Source organism: Acomys russatus, chromosome 13, assembly GCF_903995435.1.
Source record: "Acomys russatus chromosome 13, mAcoRus1.1, whole genome shotgun sequence".
Lineage (NCBI taxonomy): Eukaryota > Metazoa > Chordata > Mammalia > Rodentia > Muridae > Acomys > Acomys russatus.
The window spans coordinates 25482261-25510247 of NC_067149.1; the positions used below are offsets into that span (position 1 = coordinate 25482261).

Consider the following 27987-nt stretch of genomic DNA (forward strand, 5'->3'; position numbering starts at 1 on the left):
TGAAGAAGGCACTCAATGTTAAGACTCTTCCCCTTTAAAAAGGCTTAGCTCTTGGAAGGCAAATGCAGGCAGATCTCTGAGTTCCAGGTCAGCCTGGTCTACATAGTAAGTTTCAGGAAAGCCAGAGCTACATAGTGAGACCCTGTCTTGGAAAAAAAAAAAAAGTTTTTTCAACACATTCCTATAATCCCAGTACAGAAGCAAGGGCTAAATAAATAAATAAGGGCTTACTGGGGATACAACTTAGTAATGGAATATTGGCCTAGCAATGTACAAGGCCCTAAATCTGATCCTAGAGAGAACTACAAAGAAAAAAAAAATTATTGACTCTGTAACTTTTGGGTAAAGCATATCCCTGTATGGTTTTATCATAAGACAAATTTGTCAATATGGAGCTAGAGAGAATTACACTGGGGTGTAGCTCAGTAATGGAGCACTTGACTAACATGTGAGAGGTCCCTAAGTTCTATCCCTGCATTTTACCCACACCAGAAAGAAAGACAGACAGACTGACTCCATCCACTAACATTCCACAAATATGAATTAAAAAAATGCAACTAAGCAGTTAAAAAACAAAACTAAACACTATACACTTAAAAAAATGAAAATCAGGTATTATTTGTTCCCACATTAAAATATTATAACTGTATTTTTCCCCCGGAGATGGGGTTTCTCTGTCTTGGACTCACTTTGTAGACCAAGTCAGAGATCCACCTGCCTTTGCCTCCCAAGTGCTGGGATTCCAGGCATGCGCCACCAAGCCTGGCTTTATAACTGCATTTTTTACTATTTGTCTTCCATTTTGATATTAGTATTTTTGAAGGAAAAATGGCATGTGAGGGGAGAGACTCTACTATACAAATACAGTCATCCCACTTCACTTACCATGTTACTGCAAGTTAACCTAGCAGGAAGCCTGTACTACAGAAACCACTACAGTAAAATTTTAAAAGTTTAACACAGGTGCAATAAAAGTATGGTAATAATAACTGTTAAACATTTAAAAATTATTCCTGCATCACTATAGAAGTATTTACTATTATTAACATACTTAAATTTTCAATAAAAAGTAGACAATGTACAATTTTATTAATAAATAGTGCAAAAGCATCAGTGATAACTGTTTAAACATTAATTTCTTTGAACAGCCATATCTTGGTTTAAGTTTGTGCATACTGTCCTCTGTGGCATTGCAAATATACATGAAAAGTTTTCTATTTTCATGCACAGGTATTAATCTGTAATACTGTTTACAAATTATTATGGACAAGTTAAACTCTGCAATAATTAATACACATTTGGATAGCCACAATTACATGGGCAGCAATGAAGAGACAGCCTATGTTTGATATACTCTAGATGTCAAGTTGTAAATATTTAATGTTCTTAAAACATAATTCCTCATTTCCATTCAAGGATACATTTCTATACATGTTGATGCTTGAATGCAAGCTGAGGAATACATTCTTTGACCATAATAACAAGCTCACACAAAAGACAGTGTTTGTCCTGCTTTAAAGAAGCAAACATTTGTTCATAATCTTTCTCTCCAGGCATTGCTTTTCATATTACTAATGAAAATGCTTACTAGCCCAACCCCAAAGTTCAGTCTTTAAGAGAAACTTATAAAGTTAAAAAAGAGTCATTCGTTTTACATATATGTATATAAAAGTCAAATTCTAGCAACACTAATGCTAAAAATGACATCAATTAAATTTCCTTTTTTGGGTGTTCCCCTCTGCCTCCTCTTCCCAGCTCTTCAATTAAATTCCTTAGCATTTATAAAGTATATTAGTTCTATGAATTTTCTAATATGTGAAGATTTATTTTCCTTAAGTAAAATGAAGTTTGAATAGTACAGTCTGTGGTGTAGTGACATCAGCAACAGCCAGTTCTTGTCCATCAACGAGTCCTAATTCTAAAACAGAAAAGACTATCATTAGCCCATGCAAAAATAAGTAAGTATCTCAGCAAAAAGAATAATACATACATATATACAAATTACAGCTTTATAGTTCAGATGTCTCAAAATCTAATTCCCTTTAAGAAAGATAAAATTTGATTTCTTGGAGTTCTCATTTTTTTTTTTTTCCCTATTAAAAGAGTCACCAAAACAAAAACAAAACAAAATAAAAGAGTCATCGATTCAATTCTTTTTTGTTTGTTTGTTTTTTTCAAGGCAGTGTTTCTCTGTGTAGCCTTGGCTGTCCTATACTAGCTTTTTAGACCAGTCTGGCCTCAAACTCACAGTGATCTACCTGCCTCTGTCCCCCAAGTGCTGAGATTACAGGTATGCACCACCACACCCAGCTTGATTCTGTTATTTTTATATAATTTTGACTTGGTCATATTTAATTAATAGCAAATCTAAGTTCAAAGCCAGCCTAGGCTACAAGCAAGTTGAAGGCCAGCTAAAGCGACACAAAGGCATCCTATCTCTAACCACTAAGGGCTGAAGATACTGCACAGTGATAAGGTACCTGCCTGCCAACAAGTCAAGGCAAGCTATGATTAGGATCCCTAGTACTAGCAATATTCAGACAGAGAGACAGATACATACCACACATACACGGGGGGGGGGGGGGGGGGGGGGGGGGGGGGGGGGGGGGGGGGGGGGGGGGGGGGGGGGGGGGGGGGGGGGGGGGGGGGGGGGGGGGGGGGGGGGGGGGGGGGGGGGGGGGGGGGGGGGGGGGGGGGGGGGGGGGGGGGGGGGGGGGGGGGGGGGGGGGCCGCGCGGAGGAAATAAGCAGACATTTACTAAAAAAGAAAACTATAAACATTTACTTAAAAATACCTTTTAATGTCTTAGAAAGATTGGGCCTTGTTCGTTCTTCAATAGATGTTACTGACTGAAAAACAACATTATTTTAATGTATAGCACATTAAGAAAAAATGATACAATTTTCTTTTTTAAAAAAATTAAAAGATGAATATTACTCACCTGTAAGTAAAGTGTTCTGTTTTTCCCTTCTAATGTGGCTGTGATAGCTGGAGACTTCATTTGCCTAAAAAAAAGTAGCAAACATCATTTTATCTAAAGAAATAGTTCTTGCTGTTTTGTTTTAAAGTTTAAAAATTGGTTTTTACAACAAAATATATTCAACACTTACAGAGAAGCACTATTGGTTAGATAGTCTAAAACCTCTTGTAGTTTAGCGGATGGGGAAAACTGAATGTTTTGAGGAAGCTGGCTACATGCGGGACAGTTTTCCTACAAACATAAAAGAGTAATTTAGAGGCACACAAACCAATGTCACTCTTTTTTTAAACAAGGTTATAGAAATAGAGTTTTTTCATCATTATACATATTTCCTATGAAAATATTTTTTGCTTTAAATCTTGTTTTTGTAATAGATCATTTGCCGTAAACTATTTTGCTTCATTTATTGAATATATCCAACAAAGATACATATTATTAGCTTTAGCGCTCAGAACATGAATACTTATCTTCAAAATCTTAATAATATAAAAGCAAAGGCTGCATGGTGAAAATCACTTTCTTTACTTGACGCTACTGACCTTCCTCTCTGCTTCAAATGTGTATGTGTACAGTCCGTCTACATCATTGAACACCAGGTAGTTGTTAAGGGGAATGTACGCACTGTAATGACAAAATGTTCCTGTTTATTTAATCGAGCAAGGCTATAATATGGACTTACACACATGTTAAAAATAAAACTCATTACCTTGTGGCGATCTTAAAAACCTCAGTGGCACACACAGCTAGAGAGAAAATAAAGGCATTTTAACTCAGTAAAAATGAATACTTTGAAAGTCAGCAATAAGATAAAATTATAATTTCTATGGAAAATGGATTTCAAAATATATAATTTTAAAAACATAGGAAGGAACAAGTTTTCTATTTGTTTTCATAATCCAAGTAATACACCTGTTCCACAGTCTTCATCAGATCAATGAAAAGCCAAACCTATGAATAAAAAGACATACTAAAATGTCCCTTTACTGTGAGCACTTTGTCTAAGAGACATAATGTCTTATAAGACATAATGACACAAGAGGAAACAGTGGCATATTTGATTTAGGTAACTCACACAAGAAGCTATCTAATTCCTAGAACACAAGTAACTACAGAAATGTCAATTTTATTAAGTCAAAATCAAAGCAAAAAGTAAAACTGAAAGTCTTTTTTTTCCTTACCTGCAATGACTGCATTTGTAGAAGCTACTGCAGGAATGATTCGTTTTACTACCCCTGAAAATTTTTACCAAATAAAATATGGTCATTTTTTGCAAGATTTATTTTATTTTCAATTATGTGTAGGTGTGTGTGTGTGTGTGTGTACACAAACTACATGCATCTGTAGGTGCCCTCAGAGTCCAGAAGATTTGTCCCATTCCCTGGAGCTGGAGTTAGAAGTGGTTGTGGATAATATGCACACAGCTAAGACATCTCTCCAGCTCCATTTTAAAAAGTCACCTTTAGTTAAAGTGTAATTAAATCACTTAGAGTCTGATGGTTAAATACCATTTCATGAAATCTGATTTTTTTAGGCTTTCAAATCAAGAAATAAAATTGGGCATGTCCAGGCAAGGTGATGTGTGTCTATTCCCAGCATTGGGAAGCTGGCAAAGATGCTATCTCAAAACAAACAAACAGAAAAGCTTAAACATGAACTATTATCTCTCATGTTTCCAACATTCTGTAGTGTGTTAAAGATCTTAAGCAACACTATTGAAGTAAAGTCTTTGTAGTTTTACATAATGGCAAAGCAGTAACATAATAACGTTTCCTAACACTCTAGGTATAGTGTGAATACTAAATATGATTTAATGTTCCTAACATAGTGATGCTAGTCACAACATCCTTGTTCTAAAGACAGCAAAAGCAAGGCTGAGAAACTAAATATCATATCCACAACATTACTCCTACCAAGTGTAGGAACTTGCTAATGGTAATGATGATAGATGTGGTTCAAGTTCTTCCATTCACAAAATGCCAAGGCATGGGAACAGAGCATCAGTGTAAACAACAAATGATAGTAAAACATCAGCTCTCCTTTAAGACTGTATGCATCATCAGAGGTAAGTCTAACTCTAGAATGCTGTACTCTGGCCTAGGAGATCTAAGAAGGATGGGTAACTAGATTCTGGTCAGAGAAGACTGCCAAAACTCGAAGCCTGTGCCATACCGAAGGATTGAGGAATCAGGAAGATTTAAGAATGGCAAAAATTTATATGCCTGTAGAGATGGCTCAGAGGTTAAGAGCACTAGCTGCTCTTCCAAGGGTCCTGAGTTCAATTCCCAGCAACCACATGGTGGCTTATTACCATCTAAATTGAGATCTGGTGTTCTCTTCTGGTGTGCAAGCATATACACAAGCAGAACACTGTATACATAATAAATAAATTTTTTTTTAAAGTGGTAAAGGTTTAAAATGTGGAGAAAATGTGATCACAATGCTCAAAAGTTAGAAACCAGTCATTAAAAGGGAGTTAGGAGTTGGAGAGATGGCTCATAGCTAAGAGCACTTACTGCCTTTCCAGAAGACCTCTGTTCAGTTCCCAACACCCATATGAGGCTCACATCTTTCTATAACTCCATTCCCAGGGGATCCAATCCCCTCCTCTGTCCTCGGCAGGCACCAGGCATGCATGAAATGCACATTAATACAAGCAGGCAAAACACTCTTACATAAAAATTTTAAATTAAAAGGCAATCAGATTATGTAAGATACTAGACAAACTAAACAAGACACAGATTTCTGCTCAAAATACAGAGTAACTGTCTAGCAGTTTTTTGACTGCTCCCAAGAGGGAATAAACTCTTCTTCTATGAAAGATGAAATGAACAGTTAAGACTTTGAAGATAAGGGCTCTTGCAACTGTATAGAAATACAATCAGTGATACCATTCAATCTCCACTAGCTGAGTAGTATATATTCTGCTAAATTAGCTTCCTCCTTCCTTGGAGCAACTGGAAACCCACTGCTTCCATAGTTCCTTAATTACACTTCAGGTGGACAGCCATCTCTCATCGCTTATCAAGCATTCTCCCCACAGAGCAGTGTTTCTCAGCCTTCCTAATGCTGCCACCCTTTAAGACAGCTTCTCAGATTGTGGTGACCCCCAACCACAATATTATTTTCGCTGCTACTTCATAGCTGTAATTTTGCTACTGTTATGAACTGCAATGTAAACGTTTGATATGTAGATCTTAGGCACAGGGATTGAACTCCAAAGGGGCCATGACCCACAGGTTGAAAACTACTGCCATAGAGCATTCTCCACCAATCCCACCATCATGATAATTCACTAACTCACCTTGAGTGAGTCGATAGGTGACACCTCTAATGTTATATTGTGATGCTCTCTCTACAGATTTTTGAAAAATCCACTGAATATGTTTAGGGTCATCTCCATCTAATGGAACTCCATCTGTTGTGGGGGAGACAGACATACATAACCACAAGGCAACTTTTAAAAGAAGTGTCAAACAGTAAAATATAAAATACTTTCTTGTAAATGCCCAGCTGCGGCTCTGAAGAGGTCCAGGGTAGGGTCTCTGAGGCTGGATGCAGCTGCCCTTCCAGTTCATTTCATCTCTTGGGTCGCCAGAGCTGATGGCTCAGGCAACTGATCAGGATTGAAAGAACGAAGAAGAAAAAAAGCCCAAGGTTTCTTCTCTGGGGACTGGCTATACTGTGGCCAAGGAGGAGAACTTAAACTGACCATAATTTTCCTATGGCTCAGGCTGTAAAAGTGGCGTCTGGCTAGAGACTGCAGGGGGGAGGGAGGGAGCAGGTTCTGGTCGTAAAAGGAGGCTCTTTGATCTCCTCTTTGTGAAGATCTCCAGTAAGCTAGTGTAAACTTAGGCCTGTTAATCCTAAAAGGCTGATAAAGCCCTGAGCCTGCTAACTCATTTGTGAATCTACAGAGAAATAAGAAATAAGAGAGAGATAGAAAATAAACCACACACACACACACACACACACACACACACACACACACACACACACACACACACACTCAAGAGAAAAAGTGGATGAAATTAGGCATCTCGACTTCAACTGAAGTCAGGTTTCCCAATCTCAACACATACATTCAAGAGAAAAGGTGGATGAAGTTAGGCATCTTCAACTGAAGTTAAGCTTCCCAATTTCTATGTTTATTGTTGATGACCGTACTTATACTTCTAAGAAAAAGGAATTACCTCATAGTCAAAAGAGGACATTTAATCATAAAAACAGATGAATTCTAAAATACAACAGGTTACATGTTTTAAAGGTAAACATTTCTTATCTATGTATCCATTACATAAGTTCATAGTGAGTTCAGAATGACGAAGGTTGACAGGGTCTAAGGTTAATGGGGTCTGAAACTTACAAGAATATACAACTTATCAATTAGGACTGACCTAATTATATATTATCCAACTATACCTTCGGTCATAATAAGTTCAGGACAATATTTTTTTTCTGTTAAGAAACAGAGTAAATTCAGACATCTCTAGGAAGCTTCATTCCAACTTGGGATTATGGGAAGTTTAAACCAACTTGCCTATATTTATGGTGAAATATCAGGATTCCTGATACCATCTGGGGTGGAGGCTTATCTGAAGCCATATATCTGTCACAAGGCTGTCCCTAGTGAGGCATTTGGAGGTCCACAAAGGTATTTATTGCTGCCATAAACTCTCTAAAATTTTAAAACTATTAGAATCAAATCAGGAATTCCATAACCAGGGATTAATTCATCTGAACAACAAACAGTATCCTTAAACAAGACCCTGCAGGAAGCTTGCTCAATCCGAGCTGGTCAATACTCAGAAAGTAGCAGTTCACACCAATGCCAGATGTTTTTTCTTTTTGGTTTTCTGAGACAGGGTTTCTCTGTGTAATCTTGGCTGTCCTGGACTCGCTTTGTAGACCAGGCTGGCCATCAATGTAGTCCTCGCTGTCCTGGACTCACACTGCAGATCCAGCTGGCCTTAGACTCACAGTGATCCACCTGCCTCTGCCTCTCTGGGTGCTGGGATTAAAGGCATGCACCACCATGCCGGGCTCTAATACCAGATTTTAGAGAGATGCAGCAATGCACAATTGACAGGGTAGCCAGAGGGTGGAAGAAATTCTGGGGTACATCATGATACAGACCTTGCAAATACTGGATCACCTCCAGAGATCTCTCATGCCTACTGGACTTCCCCCAATCAATGGCTGCTGACAGCATGTCAGAGGCTGGAAGCAGTTTTGGGAGTGCATCATGGTACAGACCTTGGGAATACCGGATCACCTCCTAGACAGCCCACATGCCTAGCTCCCTTAACAGGGTGGCTCTTGGCACTTTCTAAATTTAGATTGTTAACTTACCTCCAAAAGGCTGCTCTTTGGGCCACTGCAACATCCTTACATACTCGATACAGTGTTCTGGGAGCCTGGGCATGGATGCAATGGTACACATGGGGAAATTGACCTAAAACCACAGTTTGTCTTTCTTAGTAAAATTTACATGATGAGTTATTATCAAATGCAACTTCTGGTTCTGGTTTAGTTCACAGAATTAATCTCAGCTCTTGGCTAATATAAGCTAAACACTATAACTAAAACTTCTATAATAATTCTATACTAACTTCTGTACTAATAGGAGGCCATCAGAGTCTCTTTAGGTTGGGCTGCCTATAAAGACAGACATATTTGTCCTACATTTTTAGAGCATATACACTCAAGTTCTACTGGCAACGAAAAGAAAAGTACTAAATAAATTCTGTAATGTGAATGACTTACTTTTACATGTATTTAATGTGAAGGTATAATACAAACCAACACAAAAGCAGAGAATTAAACCAATTATAAGTTAATACTCAGAGCTACTGACATTTATAGATCAAATTCACAACTATTCTTTAAAACCATTATGTAGATTAAGGAGTCCTATCTTTGGAAAGATCGTTCTTAATCCTATTTACCAATCTTTTATTACCCTTGTTTTGCATGTATACGAGAGAGCACATGCTACAGTGTACATGTGAAGGTCAGAAGAGAAGTTTCAGCTCTGCCATGGTGGTCCTAGGACTGAACTCAGCCTTAATCTGCTGAGCCGTCTCACCAGCCTTTTTCTAGTATTTGTGTCCTATGAAGTAATTCCAGCAGACATCCCTTATTCATGAAATATATGTCCCAAGACTCCAAAAAGGTCTGAATCTTATGTATATACATTTTATCTTAAGATAAAGTTTAACACTAACGCCAGGTATATCGGGGAAAACACAGAATATAACTTATCCCAACTTCGTAATTTCTCTTAAATTAAAAAATTAAGAAGCTGGAAAGATGACTCAGTGGTTTAAGAGTATTTACTTCTCCTTCAGAAAACCTGAGTTTGGTTCCCAGCACCCACCTTAGACAGTCCATACCAGCCTGTAACTCCAGCTGCAGTGACCTCTGACCTCTAGGGACACTGCACTCGTATACCTACATACTTACACATATACACATATATAATTAAAATAAACAATTAGTATGAAACCATTAAAACATAAGGCCTGATATGCAGTGTCTTTTCTCAGAAACAGTAGGCTGTCATATTTTAATCTTAGCAAATTTTGTTTTAAATTTTGCTTTTGTTCTGATGCTGAAGTGCCTAAGTCTGACCTCATGTCTTCCTCATGGTAAATACTAACCTATACCTTTAGCATATTTTAAATATGTTTATCCTCAATTACAAACCCTAAATACTAACTAGACATAACAATCAACACTAATTACAACCCAAGATACTAAGAAAAATGCAGGTGCTTTTCTGATTACCTGTGGTGGGTAAAGTTCCAAGGTGCACTCAATACAGGCAGTCATTCCAGGCAAAATCACTCGGGCATTCCCTTTAAAGCCTTCAGTGCCCCCATCTATCAATGGGACAATGGAGCTTGGATCCAACACACCATCTTCATAGTTTAGAAGAGATATCTAGGGAAGTGTTTTAAATGGTTTTAAGGAGTGAATGGGAAATTGAAAGAAAAACAAAAAGCAGCAACCGTATACTCCCAATAAATCCTATAAGTCAGTTTGGGACTCAGCAGCAATGTATCAGAATGGAGGAATTATTTCCTGGCAGTGAACAAACACATTCTCACTGAACACTAATGAGGGCAATAATGGTGGTATACATCTACTTAATTTACAATTAAACAGAGTTCAGTTTTACAAAAAGATGACAATTCTGATTTAGACTATGTTGAAAGCAATAGGAAAGGTCTCTAGAGAACCAACACTGAAGTGTTTACCAGCATTCCATTGATCCATCTTCTGGCTATGATGGAGTCCAGGCCACATACAATAATATGAAATTCTATGAGGAAAAAAAAAATCCGCATTTAGTTTTTTAAATAGTCTCACTATGTAGTCTGGTCTGGTCTCAAATTCTCTGTCCTCTTGCCTCAGCGACCCTAGTTCTCGCAGTCTAGTATATACAAACACGCCTATGTACAGTGCTTTTTCAAGGCTTCCCTGCATCCCAATGTCTCTCCTCAGTCCTCCCAAGCACCGGCCCACTGTCTGTATCCATTTGTCAGTGCATGTGGACCCTGGCTAGTAGGAAAGACTTGCGGTGGGAATTTAGTAGTTACTGTACCTGGCATACGCATTAGAATAGTGTACTTAAGCCTCCGTTGTGATAAGTAGTGACTGTTTTCTGAAGGAGCTTTACGGTCTTTATGTGACCTTAGTCCCAATACCTTCTTGGCAAAAGTGCACAATAGAGACTGAGACTGCAGAGGTGCTATGTTCCTTGAAGAAACACACAGATTAGATCAGGGGCTCTGGTGTGTGGCCTCACTCTAAAAAGAGCTTTTGTTAACAGTCAGTAAATATGCTTCTGAAAGGCTGCTCGGGGTTTAGTCCATCGGGGCTGACTGCCCTGCTTTTTTAAGGCTTCTCTGCATCCCACTCTCTCTTCAGTCATCCCGAGTAACTGGGAATACCAACAAGGCTGTGGGACAGGATGGAAAACGCAACTTGCCATGCATCTTTGCTCTCTACTTTCCATCCAACTGTGATGTGACTCTAAAACTGTTTTGAACACAGTTTATCGATATAAATAAAGGCAGTTACACAAATCTTACTTTGTAAAAACAAAAAAACAAAAAAACAAAAAACTGATTTTATTACAATCTTCCCATGCTCCTAACTCTTCAGTAATTCTTACTCAAGTGAGCAGATAGTGTATCTACTAAAAACCAGTACTGTGGTACCTCAGTTATTCAACAAACTTATTCAAAAATGCAACATGAAACCAACTACTAAAGGACAGCCATGCACATAGAGCAGAGCGAAACAAAACAAACTATAAGAATTAACGGGCTGGAGAGATGGCTTAGAGATTAAGAGCACCGACTGCTCTCCCAGAGGTCCTGAGTTCAATTCCCAGCAACCACACGGTGGCTCACAACCATCTATAATAAGATCTGATGCCCTCTTCTGGCCTGCAGGTGTACATGCAGGCAGAGCCCTGTATACATAATAATAAAAGAATTAATGAGAATTTAATTTCAAGAACTTACGTCGGTAGAAAGTGTCGTTAAAATCTTGAATCTTGTTGAAATGTCTGAATCCAAGTAAAGGAGCCTAAGATACTAAGTCTCAAACTTCTTTAATAATGGCATAAAAACAAATTGTGTTTATCAAAAACAATAAGTAATCAATGTGGAATTCAAAAAAGCTGCTAAAATGAACATAGCCCTATTTTCTGACAAAAATGTTTGTTATTTTCCTTATTTTGCGCATTATGTATCTGCCACAGTTCACAAGTGAAGGCAGATCTGTCTCTTGTCTCTCTCCTTTCCCCCTACACACTCAAACACATACACACGTAAACATGCACGCACACAAACACACATGCACACTCACACACACAAAATAAATGTGTAAAAAAATTAAAGTGTTAAGATATTTTTGTGAACTTTTTGCTTCATTTTGCTTTACTTGGGCATTTTTTGCATTACTGGTCTTTTGCTTGTTTGATTTGTGTTTTAGTCGAGGAGTGTTTGTTTGTTTGTTTGTTTTTTAAGAGAGAAAAAGAATATAAAGTTGGGTGGGTAGGGAAATGGGAAGGATCTAAGAGGTGAGAGAGGGGAAAATAGAGTCAAAATATATTGTGTGGAAAAAATAGTTTCACTAAGAAATTAACAGACTAGCAAAAAATGTCAAGAATCACTGTAAGCCTTATATAAAAACAATGCAGAGACTCTCAACAGCTTTTAAAGATGTCGGTTTAAGGGGCTTGGAGCCTCAGTGTAAAGTGTGCAATTTTTCTACCTCTTGTAAAATTCAGCTGTGGTCTCTTTTTCATCCAGTCACCAACACTGGTTGTCACAGCGCACTTGCAGGCACATGGGTCCCCACTGTGTCAGCAGTGAGAATGAGTCAGCCACTAGCACAAATACTGCACAGCTTAATCTCAACACTTGGGAAATTCCAGGATAACCAGGGCTACATAGAGAGACCCTGTCTCAAAAAACAAAAAAACACAAGTGGGCACAAAATATGCTTAAGTTTTCTAATAAAAGTTTTCTAAATAAAATGATACTAAACAATGCGCCATTTTTTGTTCAACAGCAACACAAAGAGGGACAACACACAATATGTTTTCTCTAGACTCCTACCCACAAATGAAGGTAATTAAAAAAAAAAAAAAAAATCAGATCATTTCTAACCCTCACCCTTCAGACCTCTATTCCCTTTGAATGCTGGACAAGCAGGAACCTAAGGCACACTGAGAACTAGGTGAAAAAGAAACAAAGGAAGCAGGGGAGGAGTGGCACCCTGGAAACCAAGAAGCAGCCCAAGATATTCTCTCTTGGATAGATGTCTATAAAGCAAGTTTCCCAGGTCTCCACAGCAGGGCTAGACAGACCATAAATATCCTCCCTTTTAATTGTTTCCTTATAAAGGGACCATATTTCCATTTTTAGGCATATTTACTTCAGCAGCTGTAAAGGCAGTCAGTGCAGAGAAGCTGCACCCTGATGCTCACCATTCACAGAAGTGTACAAAATCAACCCACACAGAAGACAACACTGTTACACAACTGTCCACAGCACCTCTCCCTTCTTTATATTTGTGAATAAAGGGTGTGTGTCATGGCACACTTTGGAGACTCATTCTCTCCCTGCACCAGGGGGGTCCTGGGAATCAGGTCATTAGGCTAGACAGCAAGAACCTTTAACCAATGAGCTACTTTGGAAGCCCTGCTTCTTTTGAGAGTCTCACTATATAACCTGACTGGCCTGGGATTCAGTGTGTAGACCAGGCCGATCTTCAACCTGGAGCAGTCCCCTGCCTTTACTTCCCAGGACTAGAATTAAGCCATGAGCCATGGCATCTGGCTGAAACCTCTCAATGTACATCTATGCCAACCCCCAACTTATACCTATTCTTTGCTGAGTTCTAATCTGTTCTCCATCTTCCTAAATGTTTCATTTTAAGAACAGTGTATGAATGGAATCCTGTGTATATCACTTCACAAGACTGGCAATTTTCTCAAATGCCCATGAGCTCCATCCCAGGTGTTTCTTGAGTTGCTCTTTTACTGTTTAGCAGTGTTCTGTGGCAGAGGAGTACTACAGTTTAACAGCTCACTTACTGAGGCAGAGTCTAGTTATTTCCAGTCTGGGGCATCTACAAATAAAGCTGGTGTGAGCAATGGTGTACTGATTTTTGAGGACATATGTGGTAATATCATTAAAATGCCCCAAAATGAACCAACTGGGTAATACAGTTAAAAGCATTTTTAGATTTTTTTTATCCTAATAAGTAACCACATTTTTCTGTTATTTCTTACAGCACTAGATATTAGTACTTCTACTGCTTTACTTTAAAGGGTATGAAACATCTTTTTAAAGCATTTTTTTCTTGGTATTATTTAGGGCCCCATAAAGGCTAGGCAAGCACTCTACAACTGAGCTATATCCCCAAGCTTTTTCAGTTTTGACACACGATCTCACAAGTTATTCAGGCTGGCCTTAAACTCCGTCATTAGTGGGAGTCACTGCAATCTTACTTGATGACTGGCGCCTTTCATGGCCTTTCTGTCTTCTGTCTCTTGAGTGAACTATCTCTTTGCAAATTTCATCCATTTATTTAAATGGGCTTGCTGTTTTACTGCTAAGTTTCAGAAGGTCTTTAACAAGCCCTCAGCTTCCACATCTCAAGGTGCTCTATGCATAGATTCAACCACCCCTGGGTCAGAAACACATTACAAAAGAAAAACCATCAGTAGCGAACATAAGCAGGCTTTATCTTTTTACTTGTCCCAAATAACATAGTATGATAACTATTTTATAGCATTTACATCATAGTATTATAAATAATTAAAAGATATTTAAAATATCAAACTGTATAAATATCCAGTTGTGGATAACTGATATAGAAACACAATACATTTTAAATATTTATTTCATAATACTGGGGGTTGAACCCAGGGCTTCACACACGTCAGGTAAGTGCACTACCAGTGAGCCACATCTCTAGTACATTAGTAGATCTGGATTTCCTGAGAGGATCTGGGAATCAGTCTCCCACAGATAGCCAGGGATAATTGAATTCTAAACAGCTTCGCTGTCAGCTACTTTTTAAGTTTTCTCCAGTGTATAGCCTGTCCTTTTAGTACCACAGCCGTCTCTCTCAGAGCACAGCTATTAATTTCAATGTGGCTTAAGTGTTCTTCATCAAGCCTTAGGACCCAAAGATGATCTATTCTATCCCCTGATTTTACTGCTTTACAAATTACATGTGTGATCCACTGTGAGTAAATTTTTGTCTAAGATATAAGGAGAAGGTAAAGATGCACCTAGTAGAAATGTTTAATTATTACTAAAACTAAAACAGAAGGAGATGACATCAGCTATATAATTAATTTAAAAGTCAAGGCCAAAACTATGAATATAACCATAAAGGGAAGGCTGGGCTAGAACAGAAATGATATGCATTTCCTCAGTAGAAAAGGGTCACACTGCTGATTCTCTACTAAGCATCTTTTATAGTCAGGGGGGTTTAAAGAAGTACTCTTTGTGTTGAAAAGGATACGGGACCACGTTGCAGTTAGGAACTCTGTCATTTAGGAATTCTGCAGCAACTTCAGCCTTGGATCTTCCAACATCTTTAGGCCTATAGAAAACATTATTTTAAATTGTCATTCATAATATAAAATTTAGATCGTCTACATAATTAGCTTCCAAACATAAAAAAGGATAGTCCATTTATAACATTCTTAGAAAAAATATTTAAATATTTTAACTGCACGTTTTTATTATTCTTTTCTTTTTATTTTATTTTATTTTTTTTATTAATTTATTCTTGTTACATCTCAATGGTTATCCCATCCCTTGTATCCTCCCATTCCTCCCCCCCACCCCCATTTTCCCATTACTCCCCTCCCCTATGACTGTTCCTGAGGGAGATTACCTCCCCCTGTATATGCTCATAGGGTATCAAGTCTCTTCTTGGTAACCTGCTGTCCTTCCTCTGAGTGCCACCAGGTCTCCCCCTCCAGGGGACATGGTCAAATGTGAGGCACCAGAGTACGTGAGAAAGTCATATCACACTCTCCACTCAACTGTGGAGAATATTCTGACCATTGGCTAGATCTGGGAAGGGGTTTAAAGTTTACCTCCTGTATTGTCCTTGGCTGGTGCCTTAGTTTGAGCAGGACCCCCTGGGCCCAAATCTGCCTATCATATTGTTCTACTTGTAGATTTCTAGGACCCTCTGTATCCTTTTATTTTGCTATTCTCCCATGCCGTTTTTATTATTCTTAAAAGTATATGTATGCAGTGTGTCTGTATGTAAGCATATACATAGTTACTAAACCCTTACTGATAGTCCAAATAAATACAGCAAGTCTAATTGTATTTGTTAACTGATAATATGAACTATGAATAGCAGAGTCCCCATTCTGCAGGGGAAAGCATTAATAACAGCTCGTGCAGCGACTACTTCCAACCATTGACTCTTTCTATTAGAAAAATACCCTAGGCTTAGAGCCTTCCAGGTGTACAGCCTGAACCAGAACCTCAATCTGCTGTTTGTTTTTTGAGACAGAATCTCACTCTATAGCTCGGATTAGTCTTGACCTTACTATACTGCCCAGCACAGTCTCAAACTCTAAGCAATACAGGTGGGAGCCACCATTCCTACTTCACTGTGTTTATATGCCGGTCTTAGTAAAATGTACACAGAGACTAAGCCTGGAAAGGAAGACCTTCTGAGTATCACCTCCATCCTAGGTGTGCCACTTAAGCATGAATCAGAGTCCCCAAAGCACAGTGGGATTTGTTATGTTTTGTTTGTTTTGAGGCAGGTATCACTACACACCCCAGGCTGCTCCTTACACATATGCACCACTCGCCCCAGCTTCCTCAACCACATTTTAAAAGAAAGAGTAAAATTCAAAGGTATCAACTTTTTCAAGAAGCTGAAAATAAAATCTGGAAGCATCTCTCATTGATAATAACCAGACGTTTAAGGAGCAAAGGACGCAGTGTCTCTTGGAGTCCGTGACTAGCGTCTGCTGTCTCTGCACTGTCCTCAAGGAAACGAGTCACTCTTCACACAGAAGAGCAGGTGCTTCGCTACAATGTCCTGTCACACACACACACCCCAGACATTGAACCCTTATTTTCTGTATCCTTCATATCCAGCAGTGTAAATATTTTTCTTAGAGTAGCAAATCAAATTTATATTTTATTTAAAATTAGAATTTCAAAGGAAACATTTTATCAGGCCAATTTTACTCTTCTCAAATAAAGAATTATTTTTTCCTCATTTATAAGGTGCTAAGAATTGTATTCTGTCCTTACTTGCATAGAAAAGTACTATGAATTAGAAACCTTGACTTGAATAACCCAATCAAACACTCTGCACAGAGGCTCTTCCCGTTTGGAAGAGGAAACAGTGGCATGCCAAGATGCTTCTAAATGTATTTTTGTGCTTTTGGAAGCCTCACACAAAAGAGCTCCAGCATGAGTTCAGTGAGAACTGTACGTACATTTACAGGATCAGGGGGCATGAGTGCTGGGAACCAAGACAGTATCTTAAATAAAATGGCGAGTCACTGTCTTGGCACCATGCCCAAGTTAGCTACCTCTGTATCATTGTTACTGTAACCATGTTAGTTACAAATTAAAAGGTGTGGCTTGTTACCAACAACCAATCATCTCAGTCTGTTTCAAAGCAGTAATGCATTAAAGTGTTGTCAGAATGTAAAGATATACAAAATGCACATAGGTGCTTATATGACAAACATCACCCAAATACTCAATAAATCTTCCTATTTGTAAAATCCACGTTAGACTCTCAGTAATTATTAAATTGCAAGGTACACATATTCAAATGTTTATCAGAATTTTTAAAATATCAAACTTACCTAAATAAAAACTGCCTATTTAAATTGGAAACATCTATTGTGTCCATGTCTATAACATGAATCTGTCTAAAACCAGACAATGCCTGTAGAAAAAAAAGAAATCTAATTAGGCAAGAGCTTCCTTTCTTTTAAAACATAACATAGATTTTCAAAATCTATGTCCTAAATCCATACATTTTCAGCAATAAATTCTACATAATTATATTCTTTGGCTAAAACAAAAGTTTGTCGTGCAAGGCATTAAAAAAAAAAAAAAAATCAAGAATCTTCTTAAAGAACAAAACTGCACAAGCACTCAGGTTTAAGCCAAGAGAAAACTCTCAACCTCACCGCTTTGCATCTGCTGCCCGCTCTGCCTAGAGCCTTTCCTCCCCAGTGTTCTAGGACACTGCTCCCCCTGACCTCACCACCAGGCTGCCTTTCTTTACCCATGATTACCAGCTGACATTCCACATACCTTCCTTCTCTCTTTTTTTCCCCAATGAAAATCTGAGTTCCATAAACACCTGCTTATATTGCTCCATTCTGAGTCTTAACGCCTAAAATGGTGCTTGGAATTTACAAGAGGAGGCTCAATAGCCATCTGGTTAATCAGCAACATTAATGTCATAGTCTCTCCTTTTATTTAGAATGAGCCTTTAGTCAGTGAAAGGGAAGAGAAAAAAAAATGCTTATCTTCTGTGCTTACAGCTAAAAGAAACAAAATAATAAATGATAAACTGAAAGGCCCACAATCTCTGTATGCGCTTAAAGGAGCAGAATGTACTAAATGGTTCTCAAGCTGTGAGTCATGACCCTTTCAACACGAGTCACCAAAAACCAACTTGTATATCAGATATTTACATTACGATTAGTAACAATACCAAAATTACAGTTATGAAGTAGCAATAATTATATGGTTGGGGATCCCCACAACATGAAGAACTGTATTAAAGAGTCATAGTATTAGAAAGGCTGAGAACCATTAATGTAGTAAATAAGTAATCCTCAGATCTAACCTTTAATGACAGTGCATTCAATAGTATACACTGCAATTCTAAAAAGTAAATCACAACTTCCAGGTGCAGTTAAGCTTTAAGGTACTTGTACTTGCATAGTACAAAAACAAACAAATAAACAAACAAACAAACAAACAAACAAAAAACAATGCCCAAACTCCATAAACCCTTCTTTTCTCCAACTTTTAAGTTGTCACACTACTAGTGTAACTGAGAGGGAGCTGTCGTTTTGGAACACCACACTACTCCATACCTACTGCTATTGATTTCAAGATGTCTTGTGCCCCCAAACTTCAAGCTCACCGCAGACAGAGACCACAGTGACCTACAATTCCCATAGAACTAACATAGCACTAAACAGTTGGTGTTTTTCATTTTAAAACCTTAGCGGACCAACACTAGTGTTTCCTAGAAAATCGGTGTGACTGTCTTGATACTTAAAACATAACTGTCAGATGAAGAGATGGCTGAGTAGTTAAAAGCACTTACTGCTCCTGCAGAGGACCTGGGTCAGTTCTCAGAATCCACATGGTGGCTCATAAGCCTCTAACTCCACTTTCAGTCTGACACCCTCTTCTAACCTCTTGGAGGTATACATATATGTGGCAAAATGCTCATACACATGAAATAAAAATAAACTTTGTGAATAAGTAAATTTGACTTTCGGCAGGTGATTGGTGCCCTCCATCTTGCTATAATCTGCTTATTCTAATTTTCCATTTTTCTACCTGGTGAGAAGTCAGGTATACTGCAGCTGTACAGTAACTGTCTCCTTCCTCAATCTGTTAATTGACAGAAACTTATGCAAAGTTACTTCATGGTTATAAGAACTCATCAAAACCTATTACATCACAACTATGTATTTCTGGGTAGTTTGGATAAAGGCTCAGGTGTTTCAAATCTTAGGCCCTTACTATCATATGGTCATGAAAAACAACCACCTTAAGTCATGCAAGGCTTCAGTGAAAACGCATAATTTAAATACAGAACTGATAATCTGGATTAGTCTAGGAACCTCACTGTAACTCAGGGGGGGAAATGAGGGAGTCTTTTAATTTTGCTGCACCTCAATGTATCGTTTTGGAGAAAGTAATACAAAAACTAACCTAACTGGGTTATCTGGTGAAGCAAAAGAATTAATTATTTGAAATTACACATTAAAAGATAAACTATCTATTCTGTTATTTACTTCAATGAAATGATATTAGCATTAAGCTAAAAAAGGAAGCAAAAGAGAGAGAGAGAGAGAGAGAGAGAGAGAGAGAGAGAGAGAGAGAGAGAGAGAGCAGAAAAATGACTTTAAGACTTTTAGAGTTGCAAAGTAATAGTATGTATTTTTATTACTGTCTTGAATTTAACCTGCTAAGCTTACCCAATAAATATTCAAGAGAAAAAAAATAATGAAGACATTCCTCATATGGCAGAAAAGCAAAAGAACTTAACTCTAAGAGAATACATACACACACACATACATATATTACCAGATTTTTCAGTAGCTCACATCCTAAGCCACCAGCTCCAATGACTAGAACTTTACATGTATCTAACAAGAACTGGAGCGACTGTAAAGAATGAAAATGCATATTAAAATCTAGGCAATCACCACAGGAACCATGAATAAGGCAACAAGCCACACAACAGTTGTTAACGTAGGCACAAAAAAAGGCAATTAGCCATAAGAAACACACCTGGCTTGTCATTAGTTATTTCAAATTACGAAGAGATGTAATTACAAGTTATGAAATCCTTCCAGAGGAAGGGATGCCCTCTTCTGACTTCGGTGGGTACTTGGCACATAAAGGCAAAACACTCATATACATAAAATAAAAATAAAATTCTTTAACACTATCCCTAGTTATTTCTACTTTTACATTTCATAGGTAATATATTTCCTACAGTACTCTAGTACTTCTCCCATTCTTTATGCTTTTCAATTTTTAAAAAGTAGAGAAGATATCAGTAATTTAGCTAACTCACTAAAGATAAAAAATGAAATATAAAAACCAGAAGATAAAGTACATCAGTGTTTGAACAGCTAACAAAAACGAGACAAGAGCAGTTACACCTTCCTTAATTCCAGATCAGCAGAACTGGAAACTTGGAAACATTGCTTAGCAGAAGTGACAAGCTTATGCTATTGTGCAGAAAGACTTTTAAAGTACAAGAAAATATGATTTATAACTATATTATCCAAAAAGTTAGTTCTATGCCCTCTTTTTTTTTTTTTTTTTCTATGCCCTCTTCTTATACTAGAGGAGGAAAGGGTTTACTCACACAAGCTACTGAGCCAAATTCAAGAGTTTACAGAACAACTTTATGAGAAGCATTTCTATTTCAAAATCTCTTCATGGACACAAAACGGCATAAAACACTACAGTGTTTTGCTTTAAGTCAGACAGTTCAAAATACGTATCTATCATATTGCAAGCACATTTTTTAATACGCAATTATAGTCAATGCTAAATAAAGATTTCCAACTACATTTCAATACTTAAGTACGCATACCTTACAATCTTATTAGAATTAATTTACTACAGCAGGGCTACAAACAGGGGAATGTGGCTTAGAAATCATTTTAAACTAGAATGTTTAGCATACCAGAATATGAAGTCATAAACTTATCCTACTCTCAAAAAATTTAAACTTATATGAAAAGAGTAAAAATGCATCACTAGTTATTTACATAAAATCAGTTGTAAAGGTTCAATTCAGTACTCACAAGATAACTTAATTTTACAAAACAATTTTATTAGTTATCTGTATCGTAAGAGCAAATTTTAAAGGAAGCATCTTATTATTTTTGAAATGTCAAACTATTAGAGCAGTTATTTAAAAATAAATGTTTCTCACTTCAGTGCTTGGTTCGAAATCAGGGTGTGTGAAGGGTCCAGATCGCTCGAGGAACTTCTTTACATGGTTCCAGCGACCTTCCCAGTCTCCAGTGTCCCCACACCCACCATCAACAGCCATTCTGCACAGAACACAGTAAATTCAGCTGCAAAGATCAGTATGAAAAAGCCACGCCTATAACTATTAGGTCTCTCCAAATGTAAAGGTAACCACACCAGACCTGCTCAAATAAAAAGGAAAACCGAGCTGTGGTTATATTTTTCCAGATTTGCCTTGTCTTTCATGGGAAAGCACTTCTCACCCACTTGATGAAACAAATCAGCCACTGTGTTCCCAGCTTCCACAGCACCCAAAGCTCTAAGCTGGAACCCTAATTGATTCAATGAGAAAGGGCTTCCCTATGTTTGGTATTACAGTCACTGTAGATGTCCATAGTCTGTTCCTTCAGTACATTTGGAAAGGGAAATAATAAATACATAGGGTAAGGGGGACTTTGAGAACTAAGATGCTTAGATCAAAACGTATCTATTGCTCCCCAAGTTTGGGAAGGTGCGATCTACAGAGCGTACTGCATGAAAGCAAGGTTCACACATTTCTTTCCTCAGAGAGGTCCCAGTATTTTCTTAAACCTCTCAATACTGAGGTGGATTTGTTGTCACCAAACACACGAAAGAAAATACATAGGTTACAATTATGTCACAGATGGGCACTACCATTGAGAAACTTTGAGAACATGTAACTAAATAAAGTAGGACCCTTCTTTAAAAAACAAACCAAAAACGGATGCACTTTACAATCACAGATTCCTTCATGTTTGGTGGTGATAACTTTGCTGTAGCCTTTCAATTTCTACCTTCAACTATATTGGTAATATCTGTTGTTGTTGTTGTTGCTGCTGCTGTTGTTGCTGTTTTGGTTTTTTTGAGACAGGGTTTTTCTGTGTAGCCTTGGCTGTCCTGGACTCACTTTGTAGACCAGGCTGGCCTCGAACTCAGAGATCCACCTGCTTCCACCTTCCTGAGTGCTGGGATTAAGGGGTGTGCTCCACCACGCCCAGCTGTGATATCAATTTTTTTTTTTCTTAAGAAAAGGGATCAATATATATTGCATAACAAGAAAAGAAGAGGTTCTGATGCATGGCCTGGTTTGATCCCACAACCAGGTGCATTCTAACCTTGAGGCAATCCCTTAACTGTCAGCAACCTCAACAGAAGACTGCAACTACTTCTGATGATTATGTGATTAATAAAGGGATAATCCTACAGAGGACTTAGGGGCAGCTCTCGGCATATAGCAAGCTCTCAGCACTTAAACGTCATCATTTCACAAAAAAAAAAAAAAAAAAAGTAAGTTACTAAAAGGTGGGAAAGGAATTCGAACTCTTGCATTTAAACAGTCAACCAAAAGGGGTTCGGGGGTGGAAAAGACCAAAGTACTACTGGGAACTGACACATCCACTACAGGAGTATTTTTGTCCTTTCCCACGGTGGGAGGGATGGAGAATCTCATAAGATTGGTCACATGAAAAGAAATATAAATCTGTGGCATCAAGAAACTAAGCATCTGATACAGGTTGTGTGGTAAATGAGGGAGCAAGTGCTTAAGTCGACATCTCCTTTAAGACCCAATTACTTTGCAAAAATGACGAGTTTTAATACAATTCCTGATTCAGTGTTCTTTTTTTTTTTTTTTTTTTTTTTTTTTTTTATAACCTGTACTAGTATCTCAGTATTTACCAAGGACCCAAAACAGGCCTCGTGTCCATTTAGATTTAGATTGGGTTTACTTGCCACAAGGTCACAGGTCTGACAATTTAGGTTGGAGGAAGAGGTGGGGCACCGGGTGGCTTTTGCGGGAGCAGAGCAGGGGAGCGGCCGGCCAGTGGCCGGGGCTGGGGACAGGGTCAGGGGTGAGGCCGCGCGGCCTGCTCCGGGTGCCCCCCTCCCAGCCCCCCGGGCCCGCTGCGGCTGGTCCCCTAGGCCTGGGGCTAGGGGGGAGGCTGGGGTCTCCGGAGAGGACCCCGGCCTCCCGGCAGCACTAACTTCTCAGCCAGCAGCTCCTCTATTCTCCTTCTTTTCTTCTCCCTAAAAGAAAGAGAGAATAAAAGAAGGGTCAGCATCAAGCTCCACAGAGGACGCCGCAAGGGTATGGGGGACGAGGGGACGGGGCGGGAGGTGGGGGACTCCCGAATGGCAGCGGTGACCGCCCACCGCCGCGCTCTCTCACAGCCCAGCCCAACCCGGCGCTCCGGCAAAACCCCGATACTTACGGCTCCTCGCCATCCGCCATATTGTTCCCCGCCTCTTCCCAGAGGCCCTCGCGGCGGATCGGTCCGCCCGGGAGGGGCGGGACTGCAGGTAAATGGCGAATGGAGGGCGGAGCTAGCGTGAAGAGGCGGAGCTTCAGGTAAGGAACACATAAGCGGGGGCTGGGGCGGGGCTTTAAGGGGAAGGGCGGAGCTGTCATTTGGGGACCGGGCTTTAAGAAGAAAAACCTGAGCAGGCGCAGAGGGGCGAGACCAGAGCGTTGACACAGTGCTAGAAGAAAAAGGAGCGAGAGGCGGGGCCAGTATAGAGGGCGGGGCTGCAGGGGAAGGGAGAGAGGGGTGGGGTTGTGCAGGAAAAGTGGGTAATCTTGGGTAAATTGGCTGCTGAGGCTCCTTTGGGCTTTGCAAGCATTTCACACTTTAATTAAAATCTTGATTAATTGTACCTACTTTTTTTAAACACGTTTTTATTGAAAAATAAAATAATTCATATTACATCTCATTTTCTATCCCATCCCATGCATCCTCCCATTCCTCCCTCCCTCCCACTTTCACCCCAATCCCCCCTCCCTATGACTGTGACTGAGGGGGACCTCCTCCCCCTGAATATTGTGCTAAGGTATCAAGTCTCTTCTTGGTAGTCCGCTATCCTTCCTCCGAGTGCCATTGGGCCTCCCCAACAAAGGGACATGGCCAAATATGGGGCACCAGAGATCCTATGAAAGTCAGTCCCCTAATTGTACCTACTTAAACAATGTTATCCTATCTATAATGTTTCCATGCCGCACGAGCTTAGTGTTATTTTTATTTATACACTTATATGTTGACAAATAATTGCATAAGATGCTGATATATGCTATTTAAAAACAGAAAGAAACAACCAATATGCCAGTGTTTTCCTCCGGGAAAATTGGTAAGAGGTCTTTTTTTCCATACTACAAGAAGATTCAAAATCCTTCCTTTATAGCCATGCAGTTTAAGACATTAAATAGAAGTAAGGTGGAGTCTTATTTTCTTTGTGAAAATCCATATTAATACTTTAGCGTTACACCATTCTGTCAGAAAACTACTCTTTTAACATAAATATATATCCAGATATGTATTAGATAAATGAATGGTTGCTAGATATATATCCAGATATGTATTAGATAAATGAATGGTTGCTAGATATATATCCAGATATGTATTAGATAAATGAATGGTTGCTAGATAAGATAGATGATAGTTCTAAAAGTATAGATTAATTTTATAACCCAACACCTAAAAATGGCAATGTACCAATGAAGCTTTTTACTCCTTCACAGTCCTTTATTGTATGCAAATGGTGAGCCTGATAGACAAGAGAGGGAAAATAATTATGTTCATATGTTTCAAATATGTATTTACACAAATATATGTCCTTTACTGAGGTGAGATAAAAATTTAATATGGAATCTGAACTCAGTTTAAAGCCTTACCACCCAGCCACTAACCATGAGACCTTGGGCATTTCCTGATCCTCATTTGTAAAGTGAGAATAACAGTATTCACCAATTAAGACTGAAAAGTAAGTGAAATCTTGAGTGGTTCTTAAATATAGTCCTTGGTCTGAATGACTTTAATGTTACAAATTCCAGTTTTTGCATTTTACCACAGTAGATGGGTCTTTGGATGAAGCATCTGAAAATCAATGAAGTGCAGCAAATAAAGCTTTCAGGGTGCTCATCAAAATTGGGGCTGTTACTCACTCTCTTTGTACTATTCTCCATGAAACTTCTAGAAGGTTCATCCCTTACGATCCCCAAGCTACATTCATCAGTAGCATGCACTGAGCTAAAAATCAGTCAGAGATAGGCACTGAATAGGGAAATAAAATTCATGCGCTGCACCGGACCCCCACCTCTTTCTAAGTCACATGTCTCATGACCAATTCAGAAATCTGTTTTTCTTGCCCAGACAATTCCACACATGGACATCATCACTGGGATGTCCTCTAGGATTAAAATGGGTTTCTGTGGGCTGGGCCTTTGATTCGTGTCAGCAAGTATTTTGGCCCCCTCAGAGAATAAAAACTAACAGAAATTGACCACTTATTTCACAGAGAATGAAACTGAACCTAAGGGATAGGACAGAAATGGAAAAACAAACAAACAAACAAACAAAGTAAAAGGAAGAAAGAAAGGAAGGAAGGAGGAAGGAGAAAGGTGTGGTGAGCTAACTCAGCTGTAAGAGCATAACTGCTCTTCCAGGGGTCCCAGGTTCACCCAGCACCCACACAGTGCCTTGTAATGGCCTATAAGTCTCAAGTCTGTGGCACTTAGCACACAAATACAGGCAGACAAAACACTCAAAAGAAGCCTACAAAGGTATCTGTCTTGTATCTGTGTGTCTTGAGAGTGACACTATGACTCACCATTTTGACAGCTGACACAAGACATCCATTAGATCAACCTGACTGATTAGAAATAGTCACCTCCATTTTCTAATAATGACAGTAATGGTGGCAAGTGAGCAAAATCCTCAGTAGATTCATTTTATCATAAACTATTGGACGTCTGCTATCGTCTATGGCCAGTCAGAGGGATACCGATGGTGGTGCTTACTAAAGCTTAAGTCCCTGCGGGAAAGCCCCAAGAGACTTCTTTAAAAAAAAAAAAAAAAAAAAAAAAGTTCATTTGTGTGTATGTATGTATGTCCTGTGTGTGTGTGCCCACTGGAGCCGTAAAGAAAGTGCCAGATCCCCTGGAGCTGGAGTTACAGGTGGTTGCAAGCCACCTGATGTGGGTGATGGGAGTGGACCTCTGGTCCTCTGAAAGAGCAACAAGCACTGAGCCATCTCTTCAGCATCTGTTGTAAGAGACTAATGCAGTGAATTCCCTCCTCCTCCCCACACCTAAAAATTATGACGCAGAGACTGGAGTAAAGTTGCTTCAATGTGCGGTCGTTCTCATGTAAAATGGTTAGACAACAAGGTATTAAAAAATATATAAGGAAAAAAAATCATGCAATCCAACAGAAGCCTACCACAGTCCAGCCAGAGACAGAAGCATACTCAACATTTTCAGAGAAAAGGAAGGGGACTTGGGCTATGAACAGAAAACCAAACCAAACATACAAAACCTACGAAACCTAAACCTCTTTCTGTTCTATTACTTTTCATCTGCAGTAATGAGGGACGAACCTAGGGCTTTGTGCATGCTAAAAACCAACACCAAACAAACAAAAACAAACCTCTTCCACTGACCTACATCCATACCAATTTTTCTTTTTATTTTGAAACAGAATCTCACCAAGTTATCCAAACAAGCCTTGAACTTGCAACCCCCGCCCCCCTGTCTCCATCTGCCACGGAGCCAGAGATAGAAGCTTGCACCACTTGGCTCAGCTGTTTTGGGAGGTTTAAGCAAATCAATAAATCAATAAATCAATAAAATATATATAGCCAGCTAACGTTTGTTGACTATTGCCTGCTGTAGTGGGACGCTACTGCAACTCATTCATTCTTCACAGTCTTTGCTCCTGTAGTTCTGAGAGAGAGTTCTTCCTGGTAGTTCCCAAGTGCTCACAGATTCCTCTAACAGGTGCTAGGATCTGTGTTCCCTCACCACCACTGGACTAAGTAAGATCCTTTACTCAGTTTGCCCACACTGCTACCTCTTAAACTTCTAACACTCCAGGAATTCCACCACACCTTCTGACTTCCTGTAACTGAACAGGCCTCCTGCATCTCTATTTAGCTCTCTTCTCACTGTCTCAGAGTTGAGTATTTCCTGCGTCACGTCACCGGCCCTCTGAAGGCAGAGCAGGGCAGGGGACTTCCCCTTTTTGACTCCCCACAATGCCTCTCACAGAGGTTGGAAAGCGCTTAGGGTATCTGTTGGCATGGTACTAAGGAAGCAGTCTGAACATTTTCCTCCCATCTTATCTACTCGGACACAGCCACAATGGTCAGTGGCAACATGGGGGAGAAAAGTCAGGAGATGATTATTCTAGAAGTATTGAAAACAAGTTAAAACACTATAAATATCAACCAGGTAAATTGCAGACTATACCAGCTTTTTGCTCTGTTTTTTTGTTCTAATAGTGGGAACTGAGCCCAAGACCAACACTGTTCCTGGCTAGGCAAGTGTTGATCACTGAACTATATATTTCTAGCACTCTTCTTGCTTTTCATGTTGAGCTATAGAGTCTCAGCAAGTTGTTAGGCTGACCTTGAATTCACTTTGTACCTCCCAGCCCACCCCCCCAACAAGCCCTGAACTTGAAATCCTCCTGCCTCAGCCTTTGGAGTAGCTGGGTTTCCAGGTCTGCTTCACCAGGGTAGTTTGTACTATTATCGATATCAGTAAAATCTGTGAACAATTAGATGCACTAAACACTTCCAAACATCTCTCATTTAGCCTTACTTCTGTGGCAGAGTTTCTACTAACCCCAGTTTACGTATGAGGAAAGCACACACGTATTGTAGGATATTTGACCCCATTGTGATCCCTGAGACTGTGAGCTGTAAATCCTTGTT

The 27987-nt window shown here is 39.2% G+C and overlaps 1 protein-coding gene across 2 annotated transcripts; it reads right to left on the minus strand.

The window, feature by feature from the left end:
- Positions 1–1283: 1283 nt before the first annotated feature.
- Positions 1284–23604, minus strand: Uba3 (ubiquitin like modifier activating enzyme 3). Of its 2 annotated transcripts, XM_051154957.1 has the most exons (18): positions 23493–23604; positions 23266–23307; positions 21224–21344; positions 19855–19935; positions 17376–17458; positions 15038–15118; positions 11515–11558; positions 10240–10304; positions 9767–9922; positions 8330–8432; positions 6282–6395; positions 4159–4212; positions 3687–3723; positions 3520–3601; positions 3111–3211; positions 2942–3005; positions 2795–2849; positions 1284–1918 (listed from the first exon to the last, which is right to left on the minus strand). In XM_051154957.1, the coding sequence occupies exons 1-18, from the start codon at positions 23510–23512 to the stop codon at positions 1833–1835; spliced, it is 1389 nt and encodes a 462-aa protein (XP_051010914.1). In that variant the 5' UTR covers positions 23513–23604; the 3' UTR covers positions 1284–1832. The 2 variants fall into 2 exon arrangements, with proteins under 2 accessions (XP_051010914.1, XP_051010915.1); XM_051154958.1 differs by lacking the exon at positions 23266–23307 and having other exon boundaries at positions 23493–23596.
- Positions 23605–27987: the final 4383 nt, after the last annotated feature.